General features: G+C 51.8%; 1 protein-coding gene across 2 annotated transcripts in view; it reads right to left on the reverse strand.

Moving 5' to 3' along the window:
- Positions 1-6,149: 6,149 nt before the first annotated feature.
- The window catches only part of ASXL2 (ASXL transcriptional regulator 2), a 64,753-nt gene continuing 44,067 nt past the window's right edge, over positions 6,150-26,835 (reverse strand). For both annotated transcript variants that reach the window (XM_069850610.1, XM_069850611.1), the window contains 8 exons: positions 19,954-20,069; positions 18,178-18,304; positions 17,215-17,355; positions 15,718-15,881; positions 14,407-14,503; positions 12,714-12,819; positions 10,045-10,756; positions 6,150-9,409 (listed from right to left, as the gene is read on the reverse strand). In XM_069850610.1, the coding sequence (XP_069706711.1) occupies positions 7,025-9,409; positions 10,045-10,756; positions 12,714-12,819; positions 14,407-14,503; positions 15,718-15,881; positions 17,215-17,355; positions 18,178-18,304; positions 19,954-20,069 (3,848 nt within the window). In that variant the 3' untranslated portion in view covers positions 6,150-7,024. The remainder of the gene's footprint in view (positions 9,410-10,044; positions 10,757-12,713; positions 12,820-14,406; positions 14,504-15,717; positions 15,882-17,214; positions 17,356-18,177; positions 18,305-19,953; positions 20,070-26,835) is intronic.

Raw genomic sequence — 26,835 nt, forward strand, 5'->3', positions numbered from 1 at the left:
CTGAACTACTGTATTTTACATTCATTTATAAAGCAGGTAGTTTTACATGACAAAAATAGGTGAGAGGGAGAGGGACAGGATTCGCACTAAGACAGAAGCCAGAGGGCAGGCTTTGCTTGTCAAAGTGCTGTCTCCTACGGGCACACGGATCCTCGTGCGACCAGGTAGGAACAGGCTGGCTTCCGCTCGCCTCAGCTCCCTCGCGATGCTGGTGAGGAGCCAAGGTGGAATCTTGTAAAGCAGAACGCGTAAAAGCTGGGTGACAAAGCCCCTTTGCCAAACGCGCAGCCAAGCCCTGCCGTATCGCTCTTGGCTGGCATGAGCCCCGCAGATTTGAAATGCACAGCAGTTACGTTCCTGAACTACAATTGCTTTTTCTGTGCAAACCTCGCTGCATTTCTTATTTAAATTTGACGTTGCAGGTGGACAGTGATGCGGTCTGGGCTTACAACGGCCCAGGAGATCTGCGGTAATGGAAGGAGCGCAGTCGTCGCTTGTGGGTGAGTCTTAAAAACCCCTCTGGACATGGGATAAAGGAGTTGTTGCCAAATCCTCTGCCCCTGAGGCTCAGGTACCGCTGTCCCCTCGCAGCTCAGGTGGGCCGAGCAGCCACACAGATGGCACAGCTGTGACCCTGTTAGCTGGGCACAGTCCTGCGGCACCCACAGCGCGTTGCCCTCCGGCTGGGTCACTCCCAGCACCGGCACTAGCCCGGGAGGATCCCGGCAGCCTGGCCTCTGCAAGCTCCACTCGTGGCCCAGCTCCTCCCATATAAAATCTATAATGCAGCATCAGGGAAGCCTGAACTGAATGGTTTGAGGGACCAGCTGGGTTTCAGTTTGAAGCAGAGACAGGAAGGAACAGGAGATGCAGCAGTACCAGGGGACAGAAATGTTTGTTTAAAAAGTGCAGCAGCTCAGAACACATTGCTATTGCGGGTTGCATCCAACCTTAAATAGGAAAACAAACACCCAAGCTGTAATTCCATCTTGGGTCTGGGGTAACTGCAGGGTTGAGCATCACAGGAGACTGGGATGAAGCTGGGCTCCCGCTCAGCTGTGGGCGCACACACAGCTGTGGACGGATTCCGAGTGCACCCCCTGAACAGTGGTGTTTCCTACAGTGCAGCCTTTACAGAGTGGAAGCCCCCTCCCCCTGGCGATGGCAGGTTTGGCCTGAGCACTCGGGGCCACGTTCTGCTTTTTCAAGGGACTCTGATAATAATTCTGGCAGTAGAACAGTCTCAGCCCCTGCCTTTTCAGGTTGCGGGTTTGTTCTTTTAAAGCCTGACTCATTAATGCCTCTTCTTCCTCCACAGTTCCCTGCCCTGTACGTCCCAGCACCAGACCTGCTGCAAACACCTCTGGTTTGTGTATGAAATTCCTGCAGCTGCCGGCTGGAGTAAGTGGAACGGCGTAAATCTCATTTGAGATCCACCTAAGCCAAACTGGGCATGGGAAAGAGGATGAGGGAAGTACAGGGCTGCTGCGCTGTGGGGCTGCCCCGCTCTCAGCAGGGATCCGTGTTCTCTCTACCAATGCGGAACCTCGGCCAGCAATTCCCAGGCTGCAGCTCCCTTCGTCTCAAGCAGTGGATGCTGTTTATTCCAATACACAGCTCCATGGAGCAGTGCCCGGAGGCAGGGGAAACTGGGACACAGCGCTGCGCATCGCGGCTGAACCCCACAGCGCTGCACCCTCCCGATCTGCTCCCCTTGGCTGGCGACCTGCTCTGCAGCGTGTGTGTCCGGATAATCGCTGCTCAAGAGGAGCATCGCTACGATCCCATTCCCGGTGAGAATCCCCGATAGCTGCAAAGACGGAGCATCCTCTATAGGGAGATTTTCACCCGAATTCCTACAATGTAAAGAACAAACCCCTGCCTTGATAGTGTTTCTTGACAACTGTTGACTTCTGATGCACCACTGGAATTCCCTGTGAGCGTCCTAAGATGCTCGCAGCAGAAATCCAGCTATTTACTAGAATTCCAGTAGCACAGCAGGATTGAGTGGTTTCTGGTGGTGGTGTGGGTGAGCAGCACCAGTTCCAGCCTGTCTCCACACATCCCGGCTGTGATGCCTGTAGACAATCCCCCTCCACTTCTCCTCTCCCAATGGGTCATTCAGGGGGTTATGCAGCAACATGAACGGATATTAACAGAATCACAAACAGGGCTGAAGAATGTTCTGTATCCTCCAAATCCTCTAAACTCTCCCACAATCCATTTGCTCCCGAACTGCTGGCTCTGCTCCCCTGCAGCCGTGCGAGTCTCCCCTCCTCTCTCCCTCTCCTTTGCTTTTCCTTTCTTTAAACACCATCACATGCTCAAACCCAGCCAGCGCAAATACTTTTAATACATCGAAAATGTAAAATAAAGAATATATGAAATACATACAGTATATATATACACATTTCAAATACTTAAAATTCTTAGGTAAAATATGATTTTTCTATATTATTTGTGTAAAAATACATTTTAAAATGGTGTCAACTTGATTTTTCTGTACATACCCTCTATTCCAATTTAAGTCCCTTTTAAAAAGGCAAAAGACAGACAAAGGTTTAGAATCTTCAAAGCTGTTTCCAGGCCGGTTGTCGCAACCAGAAAAGCCCCTGGTGAACAGCATTGGGTTTCTTCTTGCTAAGAATTCCCATTTTTATTGCATTAATGGAACAAATGGCATCGTTCCTGCTCTCTGGCTCGCAGAGCTGTTCTCGTCCTGGCTGAGAACCCCACGCTCCCAGTACCCTGTTTCGAGGCCACCCCCCCCAGCCTTTGTCCGTTGCTTTTTACAGGTACTAAAATATATATTACTTAAAATATATTACTGTAAGCTCTTAAAATCGCTCTTTGCTTCTATCAAACGTATAGCATTAAAAAACATCCTAGGTAACAAAGACAGTTCTGGAGAGACCATCCCAGAGGTGCTCCAGCTGTTCCCCCCAGAGATCCTGCTGGGAGCCACTGCAGGGGCCTGGCCCCTGGTTTGCTGCACCCAGCAGGATCCTGGGAATGCCCTTCTCCCCCCTGCAGCAGCTCATCCCTGCTCAGCGCCCTTCCCTCCCGCAGCCACCGTTTCAGCCATGGGATTCAGGAAGCTCAGGACAGTGCCAGCCCCGCCGACCCTGGCCGGGAGAGCCGAGCACCATCCACCTCCTCCCGCACCCTCCGCCACCTCCTGAAGCCGGTGGAGCCACCGTGGCACGTCAGAAGCTGACGGCTGCGGTTCCTTCCAACAACTGAGCCCACACAAAGCTCCCGAGTGAAAAACAACTTGACCGGGAATGTGCCACCCTTTCCACTGTTTCTTACCCCGAAGCAAAGACCCAGCTCTGCTGCCCGGTGTTAACTGCGTGTCCTGCTCTTTCCTTTTGATTTAAGAAGGGACGGTAAAACTGCATCTAATGCTCCCTCGCTGTGCTGCCAGTCTCCAAACCTCAGCTCCTTCAGAAAGCCACACTTGCTGCTCCACTGCCACAACTCGTGCTGGGGTTTGCACTGGGAACCTGAATTCCACAGATCAGGCTGTACTTCTGGTTCCTGTGCTGCAAGACTTGGATGTGGCCTAAAGGGGAAGGTTTAAATTCGAGAATCTTCTCCGACTCCAGTTGCTTTTGCTGCCACAAACACTGAGAACCTTTCATCCCGAGGCTTTATGGCAGCATTTACTGTAGCGCTGCAAGCCGGAGAACCAGTCTAATGCTTCAAACCATGCCACGACATCACTTCTATTGATAAATCCAGTGTGAAGGCAGGTTATTATCCTGCTGGAAGGAACAGTGGGAACGTCGGCTGATGAGAAGAGCGGCGACTGCCAGCGGAGCCTCAGCAGAGAGGCAGCAGTGGGCTGAGCCACGCAGGGATCAGTCCCACACAGGCTGCAGCATTTCCCCTGTCTAAAACTCTTCTCTCTGTACCCAGCACTGCAGAACACATGGCTCCCGAGGTTTTATGTTGGCCTGGGCTAACAGCAATTATGATACGGAGCCCCAGCGCTCCAAGTCACTCCAAACTATATAATGCCCTCCTGCAACCCCTGGAGACCATTCCATCAAGCTGCCCCCAGTAGCTCGCAGCGTGTGTCAAAATCAAAGACGTGCAGCTAAAAGAAGTTATTCTCTTAAAAAGAAATGGGATAAAAGTAGCCCGAGGAAAGTGCTGATCCATTAAAATACAACTAAGGCACTGAACAGAGCTGTAAACTTCCAAGTCCCACGCAAGGTGCCTGTGCTGTCCCGTGCAGGGCGGGAGCCACAGAGATCGGCGTAGTCGTGTGCAGCTCGGGAAACGGCAGCTCCCTGCACTTCATAGGTGCCTGTGGCACAGGAAACAACCCACGCACGACAGAGGATGCTTGCAAAATCCAAAGGGAGGAACAAGCTGGAACCACAGCCAAGGTAGTGATGGTTTAGAAAATGCTGCCTGGAGCAACGGAACAGCCCTGGCAAGCGGCAGCTGGCAGAAAAGTCTGTGAGCGCTACGAACAAGTCAGCAGCGCCCAGCCTTCTGCTCCATCCTCAGCTCCTTCTCTGTCCTGAACAGCCTCATCAGACTAAAAACGCCCTGACAAAAGGCAAGGTGGGAGCCAAATGGATCCAGCTACACCAGCAAAACCTCTTATCTGAGGGAAAGATGACTTCTTCAGTCCAGTTTATAACCCCAACAACCTTTAATTGGGATTATTCTAGGGAAGCTGTCTCAGATGGGAATAAGTGCATCTCTCGAAGGATCCCACTGCTGTAACTTCTTCCATGCCCAGACAAGGCTGGAGCGAACGAGGAACGGATCGGCCCTGCCCTCTGTTATCAGCTCCCCCAGGTACGCAGCTCAGAACCACTTCACACCTAAGAAGATGGTGGAAACTCCTTGTACAGAACAGGAGATGGATGGAGGCAGTGATGCGATACTGCCTGGAGCCGTGCCAGTGCACACCTCAGCCCAGGAATCCAGGTTATCCCTGTCACCGCGCCTGGGGATGCAACGGGAGCAGCCAACCTGCATCTGCTGCTCTACCCCACCGGGGGACTGTGCACAAAGCGGGGCTGTTCCTGGGCTCTGATCACTGCCAGCACGCAGAAATGCGATGGAAAAACTTGGGGTAGTTTTGCGTAGGGGTTTTCTTTGAGATTTCAGTTATCAATTAGGAAAATGGACTTTATTTCTAGTACTCAAATCCTCTCCACCACTGGGTCACTGCTCCCTAAGGAGTCAGAGATGAGCAACATGGAGACCAAGATGCGGCGCAGCTCTTGCTGCCTCCTGCACACCAACCCTGCTCCGGAGGATGCCGGCCAGGAAGGAAACGGTTCTATAAGGATACGACTGAGTCTGCAACTCTCTTATCAATACCAAATACAGACGGCTTCATGGGCAGTCATTCCTGACTGCTACCCGTGGCGAGGGAGAGGGCAAGGGGGAAACAGGAGGACAGCCGGACGGGAAGAAGGAAGAAAGGCTGAGGACCCAGCTCAAGCAACCGCTGTCCCACCTGCTAATATTGCTTCATCTTAAAAAGGCCTTTGGATTAAAAGTGAATTCAGTGCTTTTCCATCACAAAGATAGGCAGATCTGTTCCCTGACTGGGATGCAGCATGGCTCAACCCACCCCAACAGCAACATGACTGGACGCGATGAGTGAACCCAATGTTGTTTCAGAAGAGAAGGAGCACTCGGATCCTGGTGGTGATGCGACATGTCATAATCCAGACTGGCACGTGCTTCCTTAGCCGGCCCACTGTCAGCTCTGGCTGAGAGCCAGTCTGTAACTGCTTTAATTTCAGTTAACCCCAGTGAACAAATCTGTGCACAGCGGAAGTGAGGATGAGCATCACCATCGGGATCCCCTGATCAGGCACAGGGAGCGGAGCCGCCCCTTCCCCAGCTGCAGAGCCCAGCCTCATTTGGCATTTGGGAACACAGACACCCCAGTGGGCTAATGGCAAGGCCCAGCAGGACACTGGCTTTCTGCTTTCTACGCTTAGCTAAATATAAAATCTATGGAAACCGGAGACGCCGGACTGGCATGAAGGTTGGGATGAGCATGGGAAACTTCCTTGGGAAGAGCACGCCCGAGGGTGACGTGCAGTGCGCTTCTCTTGCGCCGTGTGCTGTCACAGCCGGCGGGTCCATGGGACGGCACCTTCCCCCTCCTGCAAAACGCCTACGGAAGCGTCTGCCGAGTCCTGACAGTTGGAAATGAGATGCAGTTCAGCACACATTTGCGATCTCTGCTATAAATGATTCCTGGCGTCACCGGGAATCACGGCTACTGAGTTGCTTTAGGGAATTTCTGGGATCCTATGGTTAGTGCAGTTGCTTTTATTCAGTATTTCCCAGTGGCAAATCGAGTCACCGCCTTCCTTAAATACTGCAACTCCTCGAAAAGGAGAGGACCTGCACATCAAAGCCACCGGCCAGTATTGCACAACCCAGCGCGCCTCTGGAATCAGCCCGGCACGAGTGAAAGGCAGCTGCCAGAACGGCTGACGCAACGCTAACACCTTCCAGCACCGGGAAATTCCAGCTGAAAGGGAGAGCAGCGAAGGGAGCCCCGCAGGGCTCCTGCTCTGGTGCTCTGGGATCAGACAGTACAAGCGCTTCGGTTCTTGGTTATCCAGTTCTCCTCTTTGCCCAGAGAAGACCAAAGGCCAAGGTTTTGCCGGGGTCGATTCCCCCATCAGGAGCAGAGCTCGGCAAATGCGCCGGACAGCAGGCTGGGGGCAGTGAGCGGCAGCGCCAGCCCAACGCAAACTCCTAAAAGACTGAAAAAATACTTTTAAACAAAATAATGTGAGATATTTACAGAATTCCTTAAGTGCAAACTCTTGTCACAATTCACGCAGTTGAGCTCGATTTCGACTCACTATACAAGGTGCTCTTTCTTTAATGAAAGAAGAACGCTACTCTGTGTTCCTGATTCAGTAACGTGTCTCTTGTGCAAGGCAGTAAATTCCTGTTTCTTCCCAAGGTACTCCCGAAAGCGACCCCCAAACCAAGCCATCCTCTTCCCCCCTTCCCATCCCGGTTACCGCACGACGAGGCAGGAGACACAGAGCTTAGAGGGGCCGATGCAGTCGTCATGGCAGAAGGCACCGCAGCCCTTGCACATGATCATGGCTTTCAATCTGCAGTAGCACTTGGAGGGGGAATCCTCCATGCTGCTGTCTTCTGCGAAGGCTTGAACGGGGATGGACTGACCGTGGGTGCCGGAGTTCATAGCTTGGCTGGTGGGAATGGTGGTGACAGTCACGGAGAAGGACATGACGTTCCCCATGCTGCTGGACAACTGATTGCATTCCGACAGCCCGGTCATGAGGGACCCTTGGTTCATGTCCGGGGAGGTGGAGACGTTTATCATGCCGCTGTAACTGGGCCCAAGGAGCTGTGCTGCAGCGCTGCCCGAGAGCTTCGGAGGGTGTGGAGGAGAGAGCAACAGAGGCTGCTGCTGCGCAGAGTCTGAGGACCGGACGGAAGTGCTGAAAAGCTCCGAATTGCTGGGCGTTTTCCCTCTCATCGCATGTGCCATTTGCTCTTGAGCAGCTTGAATGAAACCTCGCGCTAGCATGGTTCCATCCAAGACCTGAACGTTCTCCTTGTTGCCTGCTGCTTGCTGGGACGCGGCTGCTTCCGTCTTTACTCCCTTTTTAGTGAGGGTGTTGTAATCTGAAGAATTTATGCCATGCGATACCTTCTCCTTTTCACACTGAGCAGAAGCCTGAGCTGCCTGGGGCTCCTCTTTGACACTGACACATTCACGTTCATCACCGATGCTCTCATCATCTACCTCTCCTTCCTCACTGCTGCTGCTGTCACCAGGCATCTCCTCACACTCTCCATATTCTGGTCTCGGAGCATCCACAGGGCTGTTCAGGCATGTGCGACTTTCGGGGTTCAAGAAGCTTCTCCTCAAACTCTCCGAGCCACGGCCATAGGTGGAGATGTTGAGCAGATAATGACCAGACATGGCAGGCTTGGACGTCCTCCTGCCCACAAAACCCAGCATGAATCGCTGGCTGGGGGAGCTGTTTTCCAACTGGAAACCTGAGTGTGGGAGGTTCAGCTGTGAAGGTTGAAGGACCGGCAACAGATTCTGCTTCTGGACCCTCTTGATGAGAGTCTGGAGGATCTGCTCTTGGGTTGTTTTGCTCAGCGCCTCATGGCACTGCGGCCGCTCAAGACCGGGGTCCTTTCCCGAGGGGAGCGGAAAGGTCCTTGGAATGTGAGGCAGGGGCCTGTTCTGGCAAAAGATCTTCCCGAGCTGCTGTGTGGGTAAACTTGATTGTCTTTCCCCACTCTGAGCTCCGTTCCCAGCTCCGCTCACAGCACCGGGTGCTGCCGCCGCCCCTTTTTCTTCAGGAGAAGCTAACGGGGCAGTTTTCACCTCAGCTTTGGTGAGAGGCTTCGGCAGGATTTGCTCTAAAGGGACATTCTTGCCCTGAAGAAGCTGGGTGACCAAAGGGTTGTTAGCGGGAATGCTGGAGCTCAGCTTTGGGAAGGCCGCGCAGCTCAAACCTGCAGGAGGTTTAAGGCCGGGCGCCCCGGATGGTGCGTTGGAGGGTGGGACGGACGGAGCGGATGTGACTGCACCCCCGGCCTGGGCTTCCGAGCTGGCAGGTGTCAGCGAGGAAATCGGAGGGGATGGAGATTTGCTTGTCGGAACGTCAGAGCTGGTGCCACCAAAGGCCGCAGGGAGTCCCTTGGTTAGGTCTGTGCTGGGATCTGCTCCGGATGCCGCGGGACAGGCTGCTCCCTCCCTGGCAGCTGATGCTCCACAGGCCTGGTGGGGACCCGCAGGAGCAGAAGGTGCTTCCTCTTGCTTGGCTCTGCTGCCCGTGTTTGGGAAACCCGAATCCCGATGTGCAGCCACACTGGGGAGGCTCGGGTTCGGCCGGCTGGCTCTCCCTAATGCCGGTGCTGCTGGAGAGGTGCAGCTGATGCCGGCACTGCCGGCTGGACTTGTGGGCTGCAGAGCGGATATTTGCTGTAGTTGTGCTCCAGAAGGATTGTGCGGTGGTGCCCGGGCTGTGGCCTGGCTCTCCGTTTGGGAGTGGGGAAGAAACCTTCTCGAACCTCCCCCGCTTCCAGCTCCTGCCAGTTCCAGTGCATTCCCTCCGGTTCCAGTTCCGCCGGCGGCTGCGTCGCTCTTGCCTCCCCCACCACCTGGCAGGCCCCCACCACCCCCTGGGCCGGGCCCCGGGACGGCTCCTGCTGTTGAGGTGGCAGCAGCAGCGGCGGCAGCAGCGGCAGCGGCTGCTGCTCTCTGAGCCTTGGCCTGCTGGGCCTTGGCCTTGATGTCCGCCAGGGTTCTGGCCCCTGTTCTTCCTGGACTGGTGAGCGAGAGCAGGAGGCGAGCCCTGGGAGAGACCTGGCCCGCAGGAAATGGCATCTGGGAGATCCTGGAAAAGGGAATCTGGAGCAGAGGAGAAGAGAAGCACAGCTGAGACATAAGGAACATTTCATGGAATCATTGAGTTTGGAGAAGACCTCTAAGCTCATCCAGCCCAACTGTCAGCCCAACCCCACCGTGCCTGCTAAATCATGTCTCAAAGTGATTTCACCCTCAGACTGAAGAACTTAAGTATTTACTATTGTAGACTTAGAGAAACAGCTGTAATTTTGGAGAAATCCCTTTGGAGAAATCCCTTATGTTCCTCATTTGAGGAAAACAATGAGATGTGCACGATCTTGTGGTGCTTGGTGTGCCTGCTCTAGTCTATGATCAACTCGGTGCCCTGTCCTAGTGGGGATTTATTGCCCGTTTCCTTTCCCGTGCCAGTTCTCACTAAAACTCAGCAACTAACAGGCTTTTAGGATTGAGACGTTCCCTTTCCCTGCTACCTTGGCTGCGCTGCGTTCAGCTGGCGTGAGTGAGAACCACACTGTTTCTAGATGGTCTAGAGCAAACAGCTGTCATGGTTTTGGATCAAGCATTTCCCTCACTGAAATGTGCAGGTGACACTTTACACACAGAGCGAGGCCTGGGGAAGCCTTTCCGTGAGGGCCACGGGCTGCAGCGCCCTGGGCTCCGTCCCCATTCCTCCTTACCTTGAGTGGGGGAACTCGCGGCACCGGGGCCCCAGCGGCAGGAAAGGACGAAGGCTGGGCCTGAAATGTCTGGTGGTGCTGACAGGTCTCCATCAGGCGCGGCTTCTTCTCGGGAGTGGTTGCAGCTTCTTCGCGACTCTCTGACTTCCTCTTATGGGCTTCAACACTGACTTCCATGTCTTCACTTACAGGAGGCTTCTTTTCCGGTGTTTCTGGAGTTTTCACTGGACTTTTCACACTTGCTCTGACTTCGCTTGCCTCGGGGCTCTTTGGTTTGCTCGGGGCCAAAGCTGAGGTACTGACGGTCTCCTTCGCTGCCACTTCCTTGGATGCAGCAGGCTTCCTCTCTTCTTCTGCCTTCTGGCTAGCGGCAGCTTGTGGTTTCTCCTGAACGGATTCTCCTTGGACAATCTCTTTCACAGGGAGAGAACGCTCGCTGAGCTTCACCGCACACCCACCTGGAGAACCCGAGGCCTCCGCAGGTCGGGCCGGTTTGGGCTGCACGGCCTCTCTCCTTTCCTCTCCTCCCTTTCTCGGCGTGGGTGCCTCCTGGATCACTTGTGCTTTGGGCTCTAACGGAGGAGCAACCTCCTCTTTCAGTGGTGTCAGGGAGGCCGGTGTGCGCTTCGGCTCCTCGGCTGCTGGATCCACTGCCTCGGCAGGGCTGGTGTTTGCCGTCAGCCTCCTGGACTCCTCAGGACTCAAACCAGAGCTGTCAACAGAAACAGAAGCTTTAGTTTGTAAGACATCCTTGCAAAAATGGGAACCCAAGAGGATTCTCTGTGTCCCACGCCTTGCACAGTCACCCCTTGTGTGCCCAACTCCATGCCAGGGTCTCTGGAAGCCTGCGGTGTCGTTAGTCCTTCCGTCTGAGACAGAGCTGAACAGCGGAGTTTAATGACAGCTGAGTGACCGATGCAGAATGCGGGTTCGATCCAGTCCTCTGAGCAGAGACAGACTTTCCAGCGGTGAAGCTGGTGAAGTGGCTGGAGAACAAGTCTTACAAGGAGCGGCAGAGGGACCTGGGGCTCTTTAGCCTGGAGAAGAGGAGGCTGAGGGGAGGCCTTATCACTGTCTACTACTGCCTGAAAGGTGCGTGTTGGTAACAAGCAGTAGGACAAGAGGAAATGGCCTCAAGTTGCATCAGGGGAGATCGGATATTGGGAAAAATGTCTTTACTGAAAGAGTGATGAAGCCCTGGCAGAGGGCAGGGCAGTGGTGGAGTCCCCATGCCTGCAGGGGTTTAAAAGATAAGTGGATGAGGTTCTCAGGGATCTGGTTTAATAGTGGACAAGGACGGTTGGACTTGATGATCTCACAGGTCTTTTCCAACAAAGCAGTTCTATGCCTCTGTGAACCAAAAGGATTTGTCTAATGGCAGATATTCCCTTTACTGGCTGCCACAGACAGATCTCTGCAGCACGGGAACAGCTCCACGCAGCTTCCAGGTGGCTAAAGCTCCTACGGCAATATTTGCAGAAGGGGACACTAAAAAGAGTCCCACCAGTTTTCCCAGAGGAACAGGGACAGTGCCACCATGTGCCCTCAGCTCAGAGCCAGCACTGCTGCTTTGTCCATCACCAACAAGCTGGGAGTGATGCTTGATCCAGGATTAACATCACGCATCCCTCCTCACGTAAGATCAAATCTGTATTCCTCAAAGAGGAACCCATAAAATCTAGTGAAGCCAGCCTGATGGAGACGGCTACGGGATTGATTCCCACCAGCCAAGCTCTCCAGAGCTGGAGAGAACTGCAGCCCCGCTACTACCTGCATTACCCTCCCTGCTGTCCTGTCATTCCCTGTCCCCTAACTTCTCCAGAACACGGCTGCCCCCTTTATCTTCAGCACAGAGCCCCATGCAGGATTATACTCTGATTTAGTGCTGGGAGAAGAGGGTGAGGTCACTGAGTGAAGCTCTTTGCTAATGCTGCTGAATCACTTGCATTCCCACCTTGTGGTGCTCCTGCTCTGCTCACCTGGCCTATCAGCCCACAGAATGATAAAACCAGGGCTGGCAACAATCTGAATGCTGTGGAGGGTGGAAACATCCAAGGTGGGTGGGAGGGAACTGGCTAACAGTTGGAGGAGAGATGTGAAAGCTGCCTGTCAGAGGGCAGGCGAGGAGATTTTTTCCATGTCTCTGTTTCCAGGTTTCTTAGCACAGTTATTGGCACAGAGACCTGCGATCCTCTCTGTGGCGCATCGGGATGAGAAAAGCCTGGAGCCGAAAGAAGGCAGCACTGGCAGAGTTGGGAGCTGAACCAAATCTGTGTCTGACTGAGGAGGTGGGGAAACAGCCAGGATTCTATGTCACCAGTAACTGAGTTCATTCAGCCACCAAGCACCCGGGGACCTCCAGGATCCTGACAGACCTGAGGAGGAAGCGTCCAAAGTATCACAGCGAGGAGCAGGGAAGGTGTGGATGGGAACTCTAAAGGACATCCTCGCCTATGAAAAACAGGCCTACGCTGCTCAAAGCACCAGAAACCACAAGAGCAAACACAGCGCTCCTGACCTGGATTGCTCTGAGTTCTGGGGTAGCTCCATGAAGCTGGAGACCGTTCCCAGGCTTCAGTAACATTTACTGATGGAGCAGGCTACAAACGCAGCCACAAGGGCATCCGGATAGGCAAGACCAGGGTAGAGGCAGCAGCTGAACATCTTACCTCTGACCATAGTAGCTCTCAAAAAAGCGCTCCTTCCACAGCTCGACCTTCTTCTCCTTTTCTATTTCTTGACGTATTCTTAACTGCATTTCTGGCGTAAACTCACCTGCAAAAGGCAAGAAAGCATCGCTTCTGAGACAGCTGCGGATAACACGGATGAGGACAATCCCAGGAGCCTTCCCACCTGAGGGGAGGATGCTGGCTCAGGACTGCCCTGCCCAGCTGCAATCCCACAGCCCTGCCTGGGCGCTCCGGCATTTCTCCTGAGCTGTGGCTCCGCCACCCACTCTTTGTCATGGATGGCCAAGGGTTTGACAGCTACAACTCCCATCCCTGTCAGCGTCCCCTCTGGCTGTCAACAGATGCCTTGTGTGAAAAAGTGCTTGTTAAATGAATACAAGTCTCTACCCAAATGTCCGTTATGTGCATGTACGCCTTGCCTAAGTGCTGTTTTCTGAATCACAGAATGGTTTGGGTTGGGAGGGACCTCAAAGCCCATCCAGTTCCAACCAACTACCATGGGTAGGGACACCTCCCACTGGACCAAGTTGCTCCAAGCCCCATCCAACCTGGCCTTGAACACCTCCAGGGATGGGGCAGCCACCACTGCCCTGGGCAACCTGGGCCAGGGCCTCCCCACCTTCACAGGAAAACATTTCTGCCTAAGATCTCATCTCAATCTCCCCTCTTGCAGCTGAAAACCATTCCCCTTCATCCCATCCTTGCACTCCCTGATCAAGAGCCCCTCCACAGCTTTCCTGGAGCCCTTTCAGTACTGGAGGCTGCTCTAAGGTCTCCCAGAGCCTTCTCTTCTCCAGGCTGAACAACCCCAACCTGCTCAGCCTGGTCTCATACCAGAGGTGCTCCAGCCCTTGGATCAATTTTGTGGCCACCACTGGACTCATTCCAACAGATCCATGTCCTTCCTGTACTGAGGACTCTAGAACTGGATGCAGGGCTCCAGGTGGGATCTCACCAGAGCAGAGCAGAGGGACAGAATCCTCTCCCTGGCCCTGCTGGTCCCACTGCTTTGGATGCAGCCCAGGACACCGCTGGGTTTCTGGGCTGCAAGCACCCGTTGCCGGCTCATTTCAAGCACTTATTAAATGAATATGAGTCGCTACCCAAGCGCAATGTCCTGTGCACACACACCCTGCCTAAGTGCCATTCTCTGAAGAATCTGCAGATCATTTCTGGTCATGGAATTAAGCACTTCATAGTTCGAATGACTGTTGAAGGTGCAGGAGTCCAGCAGATCAGTAAATGGCTGGATTGGTTCAGTAAAAACCTGTGGCACAAAGGATTGGCCACACCAACTGGATGAAGAGCATTGCCCTGAGAATATGACTTACTGCCTCCTGATCGCCACACTGGGTTCTACTTAGCTCCCACAGCTCAAGAACCACACAGCCCTGCTGCCACGTCACCTAAATTTTAAACACATTTTTCCTTCTTTTGTCATCTCTTCCAGAGCCCTGCTCATTTTTCCACATGCTAAGTTCAACTCCTTCCTGTAGCTCTCTCCATGACCTGGAGCACACAGTGTTCTACTCCTGGGGGCTGCGCTGTACAGCTCTCAACTTAGGAAGTCCCTCCACTGCCCCAATTTCTCCACAAAACATTCCTTACGCATTCCTCACAACATTGACTGGCCTTGAGCCTTCCAGTGTTTGGTTTGTGAGGAAAGTCTCACCTTCTGACAGTCGCTCCTTCCAGCCTTGGGCAGCTGACGTGAAGAACTCGTTGTTGAGCGCAGAGCCACTCAGCTTCATCAACCCATCCGCCCCGACCTGGAACGCACGACAAAGCAAGAGGATTAACCAGCTGGAAAGATGGATGTCACGCGTTGCCACACAGGATCTGAAAACAGAGCAAGAGCCCCAACGTTAGAAACACAGAATCACGGAATCATTAAAGTTGGAAAACATCTCTCAGCTCATCCAGTCCAACCATCAGCCCAGCCCCACTGTGACGACTAAACCATGTCCCCAGGTGTCATGGCCACACGGTTTATGAACCTCTCCAGGGATGGGGACTCCACTACTGCCCTGGGCAGCCTCTGCCAGGGCTTCACCACTCTTTCTGTGAAGACATTCTTCCCAGAATCCAATCTAAACCGCCCCTGGCACAACTTGAGGCCATTTCCTCTCGTCACTTGTTCCGCAGAAGAGACCAGCACCTGCTTGGCTCCAACCTCCTTTCCGGGAACTGCAAAGAGTCTTCTCCAGACTAAACAGCCCCAGGTCCCTCAGCTGTTCCTCATAAGATTTGTGCTTCAGTGGGAAAAACATTGCCACAAATCTCCCTGGTATCTGCCTTGGACTTTCTCAGGATTAACCAATGATTTTTCTCAGGGCTGTGCCAGGCCAAGGCTGGGAGTAAGCTTTCCTCATCCTCATTTTTTCCCAATCCTCTAAGGTCCTGCTGCTGCTGCTCACGTGTACATTAGCAGTAGATGGTACAGACACAGCTTCAAACTGTTCCCCTCATCCTACCCCTGCCCTCCCTGATCAAGAGCCCCTCCCAGCTTTCCTGGAGCCCCTTTCAGTACTGGAGGCTGCTCTAAGGTCTCCCTGGAGCTTTCTCTTCTCCAGGCTGAACAACCCCAACTCTCTCAGCTTGAAATCCTACACTGAAAAGTCTGGAGCAGGCAGGAGAGAGAAAGATGCTGCGACTGCAGCATTCCCATCACTCCTGGGCCTGTTCAAGTCCAGTGTAATAGAAACGCTGTTCTCACTGTAGCCGGGAATGTGAAGTTCATCAAACAGAACCAAACCATTGTTTATGAAACCTGAATTGGTTTTTTGTGGTCACAGCAAACACCCAAATGAATCACTGAAGAATTCTCCACGTGTTTTACACTGTGCACAGAAGAAAAAGCCCATCCCATTAGACAGAAACCTGGGATTTGGCTATCTCGTTGGAATCACTCCTGTAGGTGTACTGACAACTGAGAGCCCAGCTTCTCTATGTGACAGAAATGACAAAGGGAACAGGGACACACCTGCCTGTCGACCTCGGGGAGCAGCAGCAGCAGGCGCTGCTGGCACTCTGTCGGCAGAACGGAGAACGTGTGCTTGTTGATCAGCGCCCGCAGGTTTGTGTTCACCAGGATGGAGTCGGGAGTTTCTACATCGATCTCGGCACACTTGGTTCTCTTCAGCTGCCCTGCAATGAACCACAAAGCCATCAGGAACACGGGACCTGCAGGAGGATTAAACCTCCTTTGGAGTTCACTCTACCTCAGATTTTCAAAATGCCACCTCAGTGATCCACATCAGGTGCTTGGAACACACGTTTTACCTTTGCACGTGCGGCTAAAAACAAAACATGGGAGGGCCCTCCCAGCACATAAGAATTCCATCCCTAATATACTGCAGGCTGAGTAGTTCACCCGGCTTTTGAAGGGATCCTGGCTGCCTGGGGACAGGGAAGGAATCTTTACCAGGAAGGTTTCAAGAACTGCTTTTACCCACTTCCATTTTCTATTTTAAGCCTCCAGTTAAGGTCAGTTTGTTCCTTAGGATTCCTTCTTGGGCTTCCCTACTCTGTTCTCAGCGAAACCATCTCAGATAAAGTCATCAGCTCATCGCACCGTCTCAAAAACAACAGCATCTGGGAAACCGAGAAAGAAACTCTTCTCTTTCAGTGTTTGAACACCAGCATGCCCAGTACTAACCCTTATGCTACCACCAGCTTCGTGTCTGTGCTGTGAACCCAGGGAATAATGAAGGATGCGTTTGTGCCATGCGTTCTGTTTCCTTTGGATCCACCCACCGCCCGTTGCTGGCAAAACACCAGTGACTTGGAGCTTCGATTAAAATGCATTGCTAGCAAACTGGGTAATACTGAGACAGATCCCGCCTCTCCTGACGTCAGGGATGACAGCAGGTAACGGTCACTAACAAAATCAATGCCACGGAGGCTTAGTTCATTAGAAATCACTCAGAAAACAGCTCTGAAGGTTTAGCAGCTACTGAAGTCGCAGAATTTCCTAATCACAGGGGACAAAACTGCCCCGGGAAGCGCCTGTTCTCACCAGTGACAGAGGAAATCCAGGACGAGCGGCACAGACAGAGAGCTCGGCTTTACCCCAAGCCTGCAGTGCTCAATCCCTCCACTGGTACAAGGAAAGGAACCAGGAAAGGGCAGGAGGGCTGAGAGAGAGCTCACTTCCATGAAGGAGAAGGAACAGTGGGGTGTGAAGTGCAGAGATCTGGGAAGGAATTGCTTTTTCCTTTTTAATTTTATCACAGTGTCAAAAGTCCATTAAAAACCTGCTGAATATTGTGAGTCCCTTTCTGCTTCCCAAACAGCAAACTGACAGCTCACAGGAAGAAACCTCTGAGGGTAAGGACCAAGAACAGGAATATTTGCACATGTAGGGTTTGAACGATTTACCCTAACGCAAGCAGCAGCACCTTCCAGGTATCCAGAGGGCACTTTTGCTATTTAGGCTTTTGTTCTGTCATCAGAAAAACCAGAAAAATCAATGTCTTACTTGCATGGAGCCGGTCAGATCTCTGGAACGGTTTCTTCCCCAGCCCTGGCAAGGAGTTATCAAGCTTAACAGAGGGAGAAGAACTGGAGGTGGAGTTCTGAGGGCTGTTCGACCGTCCATCTGACTGCTTTCCTTCCCAAGCTGCAGGAGGAAGTGAAGCATTTCAACACAGGGATGTACAAGGGAATATTACACCAGACATCTGTTTGGACTGAAATAGAGTCTTTAACGTGTGTACTGAAATCCCAGCAGCACTGGGAGAAGCACTTGCAGGATACTTGTTATCTTTCTTCTTGTAGCACTGAATTCCCACCAGGCTGACAACAGAGGACCCCTCTGCCACTATCCAACTGTCCAACTGCCAGACAGCACAGGGACAGACAGCTGTTTCACCTCTGCTCCAAGCCTAACACCCACTTAGTCCCATCTTATTTTCCATCTATATCCAACTCAGCACTGACCCTGTTAAAATAGGCCTTAGAGCAGCCTTCCTATAATGAAAGGGGCTCCAGGAAAGCTGGGGAGGGGCTTTTGATCAGGGAGGGCAGGGACAGGACAACGGGGAAAAGTTTGAAGCTGCAAGAGGGGAGATGAGATCTTGGGAAGAAATGTTTCCTTGTGATGGTGTTGAGACCCTGGCTCAGGTTACCCAGAGAAGTGGTGGCTGCCCCATGCCTGGAGGTGTTCAAGGCCACGTTGGATGAGGCTTTGAGCAACCTGATCCAGTGGGAGATGTCCCTGCTCATGGCAGGGGCTGGAACTGAAGGGGCTTTGAGGTCCCCTCCCACCCAAACCATTCTCTGATTTTATGATAAAATAGAAGTCAGATGAAACAAGACAAATACCATATGAGAAGAATGCTTTCCTCTCTCTCCTCCTAAGAACAATAAAAGGTGAGCTGGGAGACGCACGGAGAACAGAACCTGACGAGGACAGACCCTGCAGGAGGGCACCACTACGTACCAGACTTGGCAGGCGTGGTCTCGCCGGCTGCCTTGACGGCCTTCAGGAGGACATGCTGGTTCGATGACATGGGCATCCCTGCTCTGCATTGCTGCTGCTGCTGCTTGTGCTGCTGCTGCTTCAGAGCCTGCGGAAGGGGTAGAGGAATATGACCAAAAAGAAACTCAAAACGCTCTTGGGAATTACTTGTACACAGTGCAAACCACTTGTTTCACAGCAATCAGTGGTTGGATTCTGATCGTTACCAGGTCAAGAGTTCAAAACAGCTTCTGAAACACATTCAGTCCACACAAGGACAGTGATCCTGTCTACTTAAATACGTTTCTACTTGTGGGCAGGTTTCCTACCTTTGCCCCTCTGTACGGTGGCTACCAGCAGCACCACAGTACCTGATGCTCCTGTGAAGAACCAGCCAAGGGGGAAAGGAAAGGAGAGAGAACATTCCTTAAAGCAGGCATCTGATTTTGACATCACCTCAGCGCTCTCTCACTATAAACAATGCTCCAGTTCATCCAGTTGCCTTATCTTCCCGCAGCATGTTCTCTCCAATCATATGCCCTAATCAGACCCTTCTCTCACCGCAGGTCCTGTTCCCGAGGCCACAGGCATCCCTGTTCACTGCATGCACCCTGAGTGCTGCTGCTCAGATGGAAAAAGCCAGGAAAACAGGCTGGGCCGGAAAAGGTAAATCCTATCTGGAAGACATCATGATTCCATGCATCTGGAACAAGCTTCTGTAATCCCAGGACAAGCACCTCCTCAGATTCATAACTCCTGACAGATTTGCCTTTACTAAGGAGCAAATCCGATTCCGGTAAAGCATTTCCTTTGTGAGGGTAACGGAAAACTAAACAATGCAGCTAGGGGAACACCTGCAAAACAGCCATTCAGGGACTGATTCATCTTGCATTTTTCATTTAGAGACACAAACCATGTGAAGTACACGCGTTTACCCCTTCCATCCTGCCTGTACACAACCGAAACTATCTACCCAACATGGAAAATGTCATTCCCCCAGTATGGAAAATCATCTGGCCTCCTCTTTCCCTCACAACACCCTGAGAGCACAACGCCAAGTCACTGTGCTCCCCTTCCCCTTCTTCTCTCCATACATGCAGACACACCGCACCCATAGAAATCCTGGGAAGGAAAGCGCGCCACTGGTCAGGGGTAGAAGTCTGTGGATTGGATGCTTTTCCCAAACAGGCCTTCCATTAGAACCATACAATCATGGAATGGTTTGAGTGTGAAGGGACCTCAAAGCCCATCCAGTTCCAGCCCCTCCCATGGGCAGGGACACCTCCCACTGCATCAGGTTGCTCCAAGCCCCATCCAGCCTGGCCTTGAACACCTCCAGGGATGGGGCAGCCACAACGCCTCTGGGTAACCTGGGCCAGGGCCTCCCCACCTCATAGTAAAAAATTTCTTCCTTATATCCAGTCTAAATCTCCCCTCCCCTAGTTTAAAACCATCCCTCCCTCATCTTACCCCTGTACTCCACGATAACCAGAAAAGCCAGGCATGCTTATTAAAAGGCTGAGTGAAAAGAAACACCATCTTAATCCATTCCTTAAAACAACAATAAAAGGTTTCAGATGTTTGTTTAGGGAATATAAATGGCACAATACTTGAATTGCCTTCAAGACAAGGATGTTTCAGCAAACCCTTCTCACTCTCAGACACCAGAAGTCCAGGATTCACTGAGAGAAGAGATTTCCCAGTGGGACAAAGTGACCGCAGCGATCCCTCACATGGGCTCCAGCTCAGGCTGCTTACCTGTTTGAGCGCCTTCTTGCTGTGCTTCTGCGAGGAGGAGATGACTTTGCCCGTCTGGATGGAGGGCGAGGGGCAGGCTGCCTGCGGGGAGGACGTCTGCGACAGTCTGGATGACACTGCGGGGAAAAAACACATATATATACATCACCCGACCTGGATACATTCACCCGCAGTGAATCAGCCAGCCCTCAGAGCATCTCTGGAGGATCCTGAAAACTGCACCATTACTTCTTGCACAAAGGATCATTTCTTTCCCGTCCCCATCACCAAGGCAGCTGTTTTCCTCCAAAAGCCAACACCAATTCCTCCAACCAACTTGAGACATTTCATCACTTCTCCATCTCTTTTTTTCATTGAACTCATCAACAGCCCCTATCAAATAACACTGCAGCTGGAGAAAAAGCTTCAGGTTCTCGTAGGTTTAGCGGATTCAAACACAAATCAGAATACAGGCAACTGCTGCCTTTGTCTGGAATGCCCTGTGGTCCGACCTCTTTGACAGCAGGTTCTGATCAGATTAAATCTGCATCCCTGGCAAGAATGGGAAGATAAATGATACACAAATGAAGTGGAACATCACTGCTCCTTTCTAAAATGAAGTATTTGAATACACAGGATATCCCAGTAAATGAACACATATTCCTAGTGGATGAGCCTGTGCCCTTCGAGGAATCCAGTCCTAACTATGCAGAGCCCTAAAACAAGGCTTCCAGTGCCAGGTGACTGAGTCTTTTCAATGTCTCCTTGCAATCAACAAGCCAGAGATGGCAATGAAATAGCAGTTAGCCACGTCGCTTGGAGTACTGATGAACAAAAGGCTGGATATGAGCCAGCACTAGGCACCTGCAGCCCAGAAAGCCAAATGCATCCTGGGCTGCATCCAAAGCAGGGGGACCGGCAGGGCCAGGGGAGGCATCCTGCCCCTCTGCTCTGCTCTGGTGAGATCCCACCGGGACCCTTGCGTCCATGTCTGGAGTCCTTAGCACAGGAAGGACAAGGAGATGTTGGAATGAGTCCAGAGGAGGCCACAAAGATGATCCAAGGGCAGGAGCACCTCCTGTATGAGGCCAGGCTGAGAGAGTTAGAGTTGTTCAGCCTGGAGAAGAGAAGACTGGGGAGACCTTAGAGCTGTCTCCCAGTACTGAAAGGGGCTCCAGGAAAGCTGGGGAGGGGCTCTTGATCAGGGAGTGCAAGGATAGGATGAGGGTAATGGTTTATAGCTGAAAGAGGGGAGATTGAGATGAGATCTTAGGCAGAAATGTTTTGCTGTGAGGGTGGTGAGGCCCTGGCCCAGGTTGCCCAGAGAAGTTGTGGCTGCCCCATCCCTGGTGGAGTTCAAGGCCAGGTTGGCTGAGGCTTTGAGCAACCTGATCCACTGGCAGGGGGCTGGAACTGGATAGGCTTTGAGTTCTTTTCCAACCCAAACTATTCTATGATTCTTGAATATCCCATTTGGCACAGGATACTGGAACTGCTCTGCTCTGGTAGCAGTGGGTGATGGGTATGCGGCCAGCTGGGAAACCATTTGGTCCCAGTCTCTCATAACCACGCTTCTCCCTCTATCACCCTGGAAACACAGACCACACTGGGCACATCCAAGGGCAACCCATCACGTGTACCCATCCTAACAGCCAGGTAGCAGCATGCCTAGGGCTGGTGTGACCCCTACCATGAAGGATAATAAACAGTTCCATACGTAAGCTACTTAAATTATGAAGGAATTGGCTCCAGAACACACAAGGCTCGGCGGTCATCCTTCTGCACCAGAAGGGAGAGAAGAGATAAGCTTAATAAACTGGTCCAGTGGGAAATGTCCCTGCCCATGGCAAGGTGAATGGATATGGATGGGCTTTGAGGTCCCTTCCAGCACAAACTATTCCATGACTCTACAAAATGATGTCGCTTCATGTCTGGGCACCTGTTTCTGTGGGGAAAGCACCATGCTTGCAGCCACCAGGCCACTGTCATTGTCCAGAAAGCCTGAGCACAGCAAAACCATCAGTCTCGCCTTTACCCATAACCAGGGACACTCCCAGCCCACCACCACTGCCAACACAATCCTCGGCTGGACAACTGCTGAGCCTTGTCCTTCCAAACCTGATCCTTGCTTGCAGTTGTTCAACACAAAGCAAATCTATGCCCGGTTTCACATTTAGAACCCAGGCAGAGAAACAGATTGAGTGACAGGTTTGAGACATTTGAATAGCAAGAACACGAACCACATCCTCTCTGAAGCCCATTGCTGCTGAAACTACCGGTTCCACGTGAAACGGAAACTTTAAGCCAAACACCAGCTACTCTTCTCTAGCCTCATCTTCTACTCTTGTATTATTTGTTCTGTTGTCTTTGAATAAAGAAAACTGATATTGTCATACTAGGAATGGCAGCACAGGCGGAACCCCACCCGGGTGGACAACACATCCCTGGAGCTGACACAATGAAGCCACATTCTGATATTTTGTGCATCCTCTGACTATGCAAAAGCCCTCCGAGCCACAAGGGCTGCTGGGTTAGATTAAGAGCTGTAACCACAACGGGTTCCCCAGAACAAAGAAGAGAACTTGAGAAAGGCAACAAGGTCACAGCTGCTTGAACTCAGCCGTGGGGAGGATAAACCAGTGAGAAGTCACTCCTGGGCCCTTGGACCCCAAAGCTTTCAGCAAGGTTACATCCTTTGAAGAATCACAGAATGACAGAATGGTTTGGTCTGGAAGAAACCTTAAAGCCCATCCAGTTCCAACCCCTGCCATGGGCAGGGACACCTCCCACTGCATCAGGTTGCTCAAAGCCCCAGCCAACCTGGCCTTGAACACCTCCAGGGATGGGGCAGCCACCGCTTCTCTGGGTAACCTGGGCCAGAGCCTCCCCACCCTCACAGCTAAACATTTCTTCCTAAGATCTCATCTCAATCTCCCCTCTTGCAGCTTCAAACCATTCCCCCTCATCCCATCCTTGCATTCCCTGATCAAGAGCCCCTCCACCGCTTTCCTGAAGCCCCTTTCAGGACTGGAGGCTGCTCTAAGTTCTCCCTGCAGCCTTCTCTTCTCCAGGCTGATCAACCCCAACTCTCAGCCTGTCCTCGCATGGGAGGTGCTCCAGACCTCGGATCATCTTTGTGGCCTCCTCCAGGCTCGCTCCAACAGACCATTCTCAAAGGACAGACCATGACTGCAGCACACAGAACGGAACGAGGGGTAACAGTTTGCAGCTGAAAGAGGGGAGCTGAAACAGGGGGAGCTGAAATCATTCCATGATTCTATGTAGCAGAAATAACCATGGTGCCACTCAGGCTTGTTTGAGAAGGGAGGTGGGCACTGCTGCAGAAAGCAAGCTAAAAGAACAACCTTGCATTTCCACAACAGGTTTGTTTCAACAGCTCCAAAATCACTCTTAAGGGGATTTCCCTCCAAGTCAACCTGGTGGTTTGCTTCCCCGAGTACCAGCATACGAGTATCTTGACTGACATACGAACTGTTCACAAACTAAAGCCATTAAAGGTGCAGAAGTAAAGGAGAAACACAGCAGCAACTGCTGGGAGAATCTGAGAGTGAAAATACTTTCAAATCAGAAGAAAAGAAGATAGAAGCATTCGTGAAACTCAGATTCATCTGACAAGTAGTGTTTTGTGTGAACTATGGCCGAGGCAATCAAACACAACCCACCCAAACGCTGCTGATGTAAAACCAGCGCGCGGAGCCTGGGTTTGGACACTGCAGCAGGCTCGGTGATTGAAGCAAAGGACGCAGCCTGTTGAATCACTCGCACGGCAGCTCCTGGGGCTGCGGGGCTTTACTGCATCTTGCGCCCTTTATCTTGTAAAGATCAGAGGTAACTGGAGTTTCAAATATACCTTTTTTTATATTCTTTTATTAAAGAAACTCTCATCTTTGGGTGAGCGGAGTCAAACTATTTTGGAGCAATGAAATCCTTCTGCTGTATTTACACTCAGAGCATTGGATAAAATATCTACCAAGGATAAAAAGCCTTTTGCAGGATATCTGCTTTGGGAGCATCCCCTACCAAACCGCCCTGGCTGCAAACACTGCAGAAATCGATGCAGAAATCTGCAACCCCACTCTCCCATGCACCCCTCAGGCACCAAGTATTTCCCCTTTGCCTTTACAAAGATCAAAACGCCGCGTGATCTTGGCACAAGACGGGTCCCACCAGCCGGCGCTGCCACAGCCCTGCTCTCAGCACTCCTGCAGCAGAGCTGGGTGCGAAGTCACACTGAAGGTACTCACCTCTATGTCCCGGTTGAAGCTCAGAAGCAGGAGCTCTACGGGGGTTTTGTCTCTGATTTTGTTTGGGCTTACGAGTGCATCGTAGCAAAAGAAATGAAACTAGTGGATGCAGAACCCCTGCTCAAGGGGCTGCCTGCATTTCTGTGGCACTATCTGCCACAAATCCACGCGTTTGGGAAGAAAAGGCTGCACTTTACTCATGTGGAAAGCAAGTACAGTCAGGTTGAACTAAAAATACAATAGCTCCCCTTCAAATCTGTGCAGTCATATGCTTAAAATATCCCAATTTTATATAGCTAATGGGATCCAGATGTATCCCATAAAAATCTCTCCGTGAAAGCCATTAAAACACGCTTTGAGAAGCACATCAGTGTTTCCTGTTAACCCAACACCGTTCTTTCCTACAGGTACAGAGTTACCAGAGGGGGAGATTGGGAACTCGACCCTGAATTTATACCAGAACAACATCAAATGTACAAGTCAGGTGACCATGTCAAGTGTTCTCCCCCATGACTGTTCCTCGCTGAATTGAAGGAAGAAATAATGCGCAAAAACATGGTCAAATGTCAACTTCCCCTCCTGGCTAAAGCCTGAATGTGCCCTGCTCTGTGGGTTCCATGACCCTGTCATTGATCACAGTTTTATAAAGAGAACAAAGCTCAGATGTGAGCTCTGTACAGAGGGACCGGTGTGTGCCCCACACTGGCAGCTCACTGAGGACAAACAGAAGGACTCAACAAGTCTGACCACTCCTACCTCTCCATGCTCTGGATCCCATCTCAACTCCCCACTCTCTCGCTCTCCAAATTTAAAGTTTTTGAAGAATAAATTAATTCAAATATCTGCTTTCTTGGCTACATAGGGTAATTCCTCTACTTTAGGAAAGGACAACCACCAAGGGCAAGGTGGTTGCCCCACATGAGTGGGGGCAATCCCAAACACAAATCCAGGCTTGCTGGAAAATGGATTGGGAGCAGCCCTGAGGAGAAGGACTTGGGATGCTGGGGGAGAAGCTCAACATGAGCTGGCAATGAGTGCTCACAGCCCAGAAACCAACTGTGTCCTGGGCTCCAAAGCAGGGGGACCAGCAGGGCCAGGGAGGGGATTCTGCCCCTCTGCTCCGCTCTGGTGAGACCTCACCTGGAGCCCTGCATCCAGTCCTGGAGTCCTCAGCATAGGAAGGGACACGGATTTGTTTGAGTGAGTCCAGAGGAGCCACGAAGATGATGTGACGGCTGGAGCACCTTCTTTATGAGCACAGGCTGAGAAAGTTGGGGTTGCTCACCCTGGGGAAGGTTGAGGGGAGGCCTCATCACTCTCTGCAGCTCCCAGAAAGAAGGATGGAGCAACATCAGGGTCAGACTCTGCTCCCAAGGTACAAGTCACGGGCCAAGAGAAAAAGCCCTCAAGTTGCACTAGAGGAAGTTTAGATTGGATAGCAGGAAATATTCTGTCACAGAAAGGGTTCTCAGGCACTGTCAGAGGCTGCCCAGGGCAGTGGTGGAGTCCCCATCCCTGGAGGGATTTAAAAGCCACGTGGATATGGTGCTTAGGGACAGGTTTCAGTGGTGGGGTAGGCAGGGTGAGATTTATGGTTGGACTCGATGATCTTCGAGGTCTTCTCCAACCTTAACAACTCTGTGATTCTGTGACCATAAACATTTCAGACAACATCTCTGCCAGAAAGCCCTGTCACCTACAGGGATCTCCCGTTAACAAACCCCAGGCTCACCTAAACGACACGGAGCAGTTCTGGTTTCAGCCCAGGGCACACAACAATGTTTATTACCGGCAGCGTGCAGCACAGCTGGCAGCACCGCTGCTGCAGGCAGTACGGGTGCCAGAGGAATGAGAAGTCCCCAGCGTGCTCAGAATCAAAACACATAAAGTTAAAAAGATACACTAACAAGAAACGCTGGGTGATTTGTACCCTTGCCATTCCCCAAGCTTAAGCATTTCCAGGTTTTCTGGAGGACACTCAGCAATGACAAAGGCAAAGGAACAGCTCCTGGGGTGTTCAAGGACTCAAGTCATGATCATCAGAGTGTCCTGAATTTAGAGATATCTTATTGACCCAGACATTTTTCCAGCTGTTGTACTGGAAGAAAGATGAGAAAGAAGTTATTTGACATAAAATCATTAAAAAAACTACAGCTATAAGTGCTAATGACCTCAGCTGACATCGAATTAGCCGACATCACTGAGTGGTTCTGTTGTTTGGGACTTTAATTAAGAACTAAAGAGCGCGGCAGATGGGTACCTTTAGAAAAAGCCAAGACTCCAAGGGCAACCAATAAACCCACGTTTGTGAGGATACACACTAGAGTACCCCAGGGAGTCCATGGAGGCAACCGTTTGTTCCCCTGCTGGCAGCCATTTGACAACCGACCTCAGTAGCGGCGCCGTCTGCTGTCAATACATTAGTGCAAACGTTTTGAATCATAGAATGGTTGGGGTTGGAATGGACTTTCACAGGTCATCCAGTCCAACCCTCCTGCAGGAGCAGGGGCATCTTCAACCAGATCAGGTTGCTCTGAGTAACCAGATGGATGTCCCTGCTCCTGCAGGCGGGTTGGACTGGATGACCTGTAAAGGTCCCTTCCAATCCAAACCATTCTATGACTCTATGATTTCATGA

This window comes from Phaenicophaeus curvirostris, chromosome 2, assembly GCF_032191515.1.
Source record: "Phaenicophaeus curvirostris isolate KB17595 chromosome 2, BPBGC_Pcur_1.0, whole genome shotgun sequence".
NCBI lineage: Eukaryota > Metazoa > Chordata > Aves > Cuculiformes > Cuculidae > Phaenicophaeus > Phaenicophaeus curvirostris.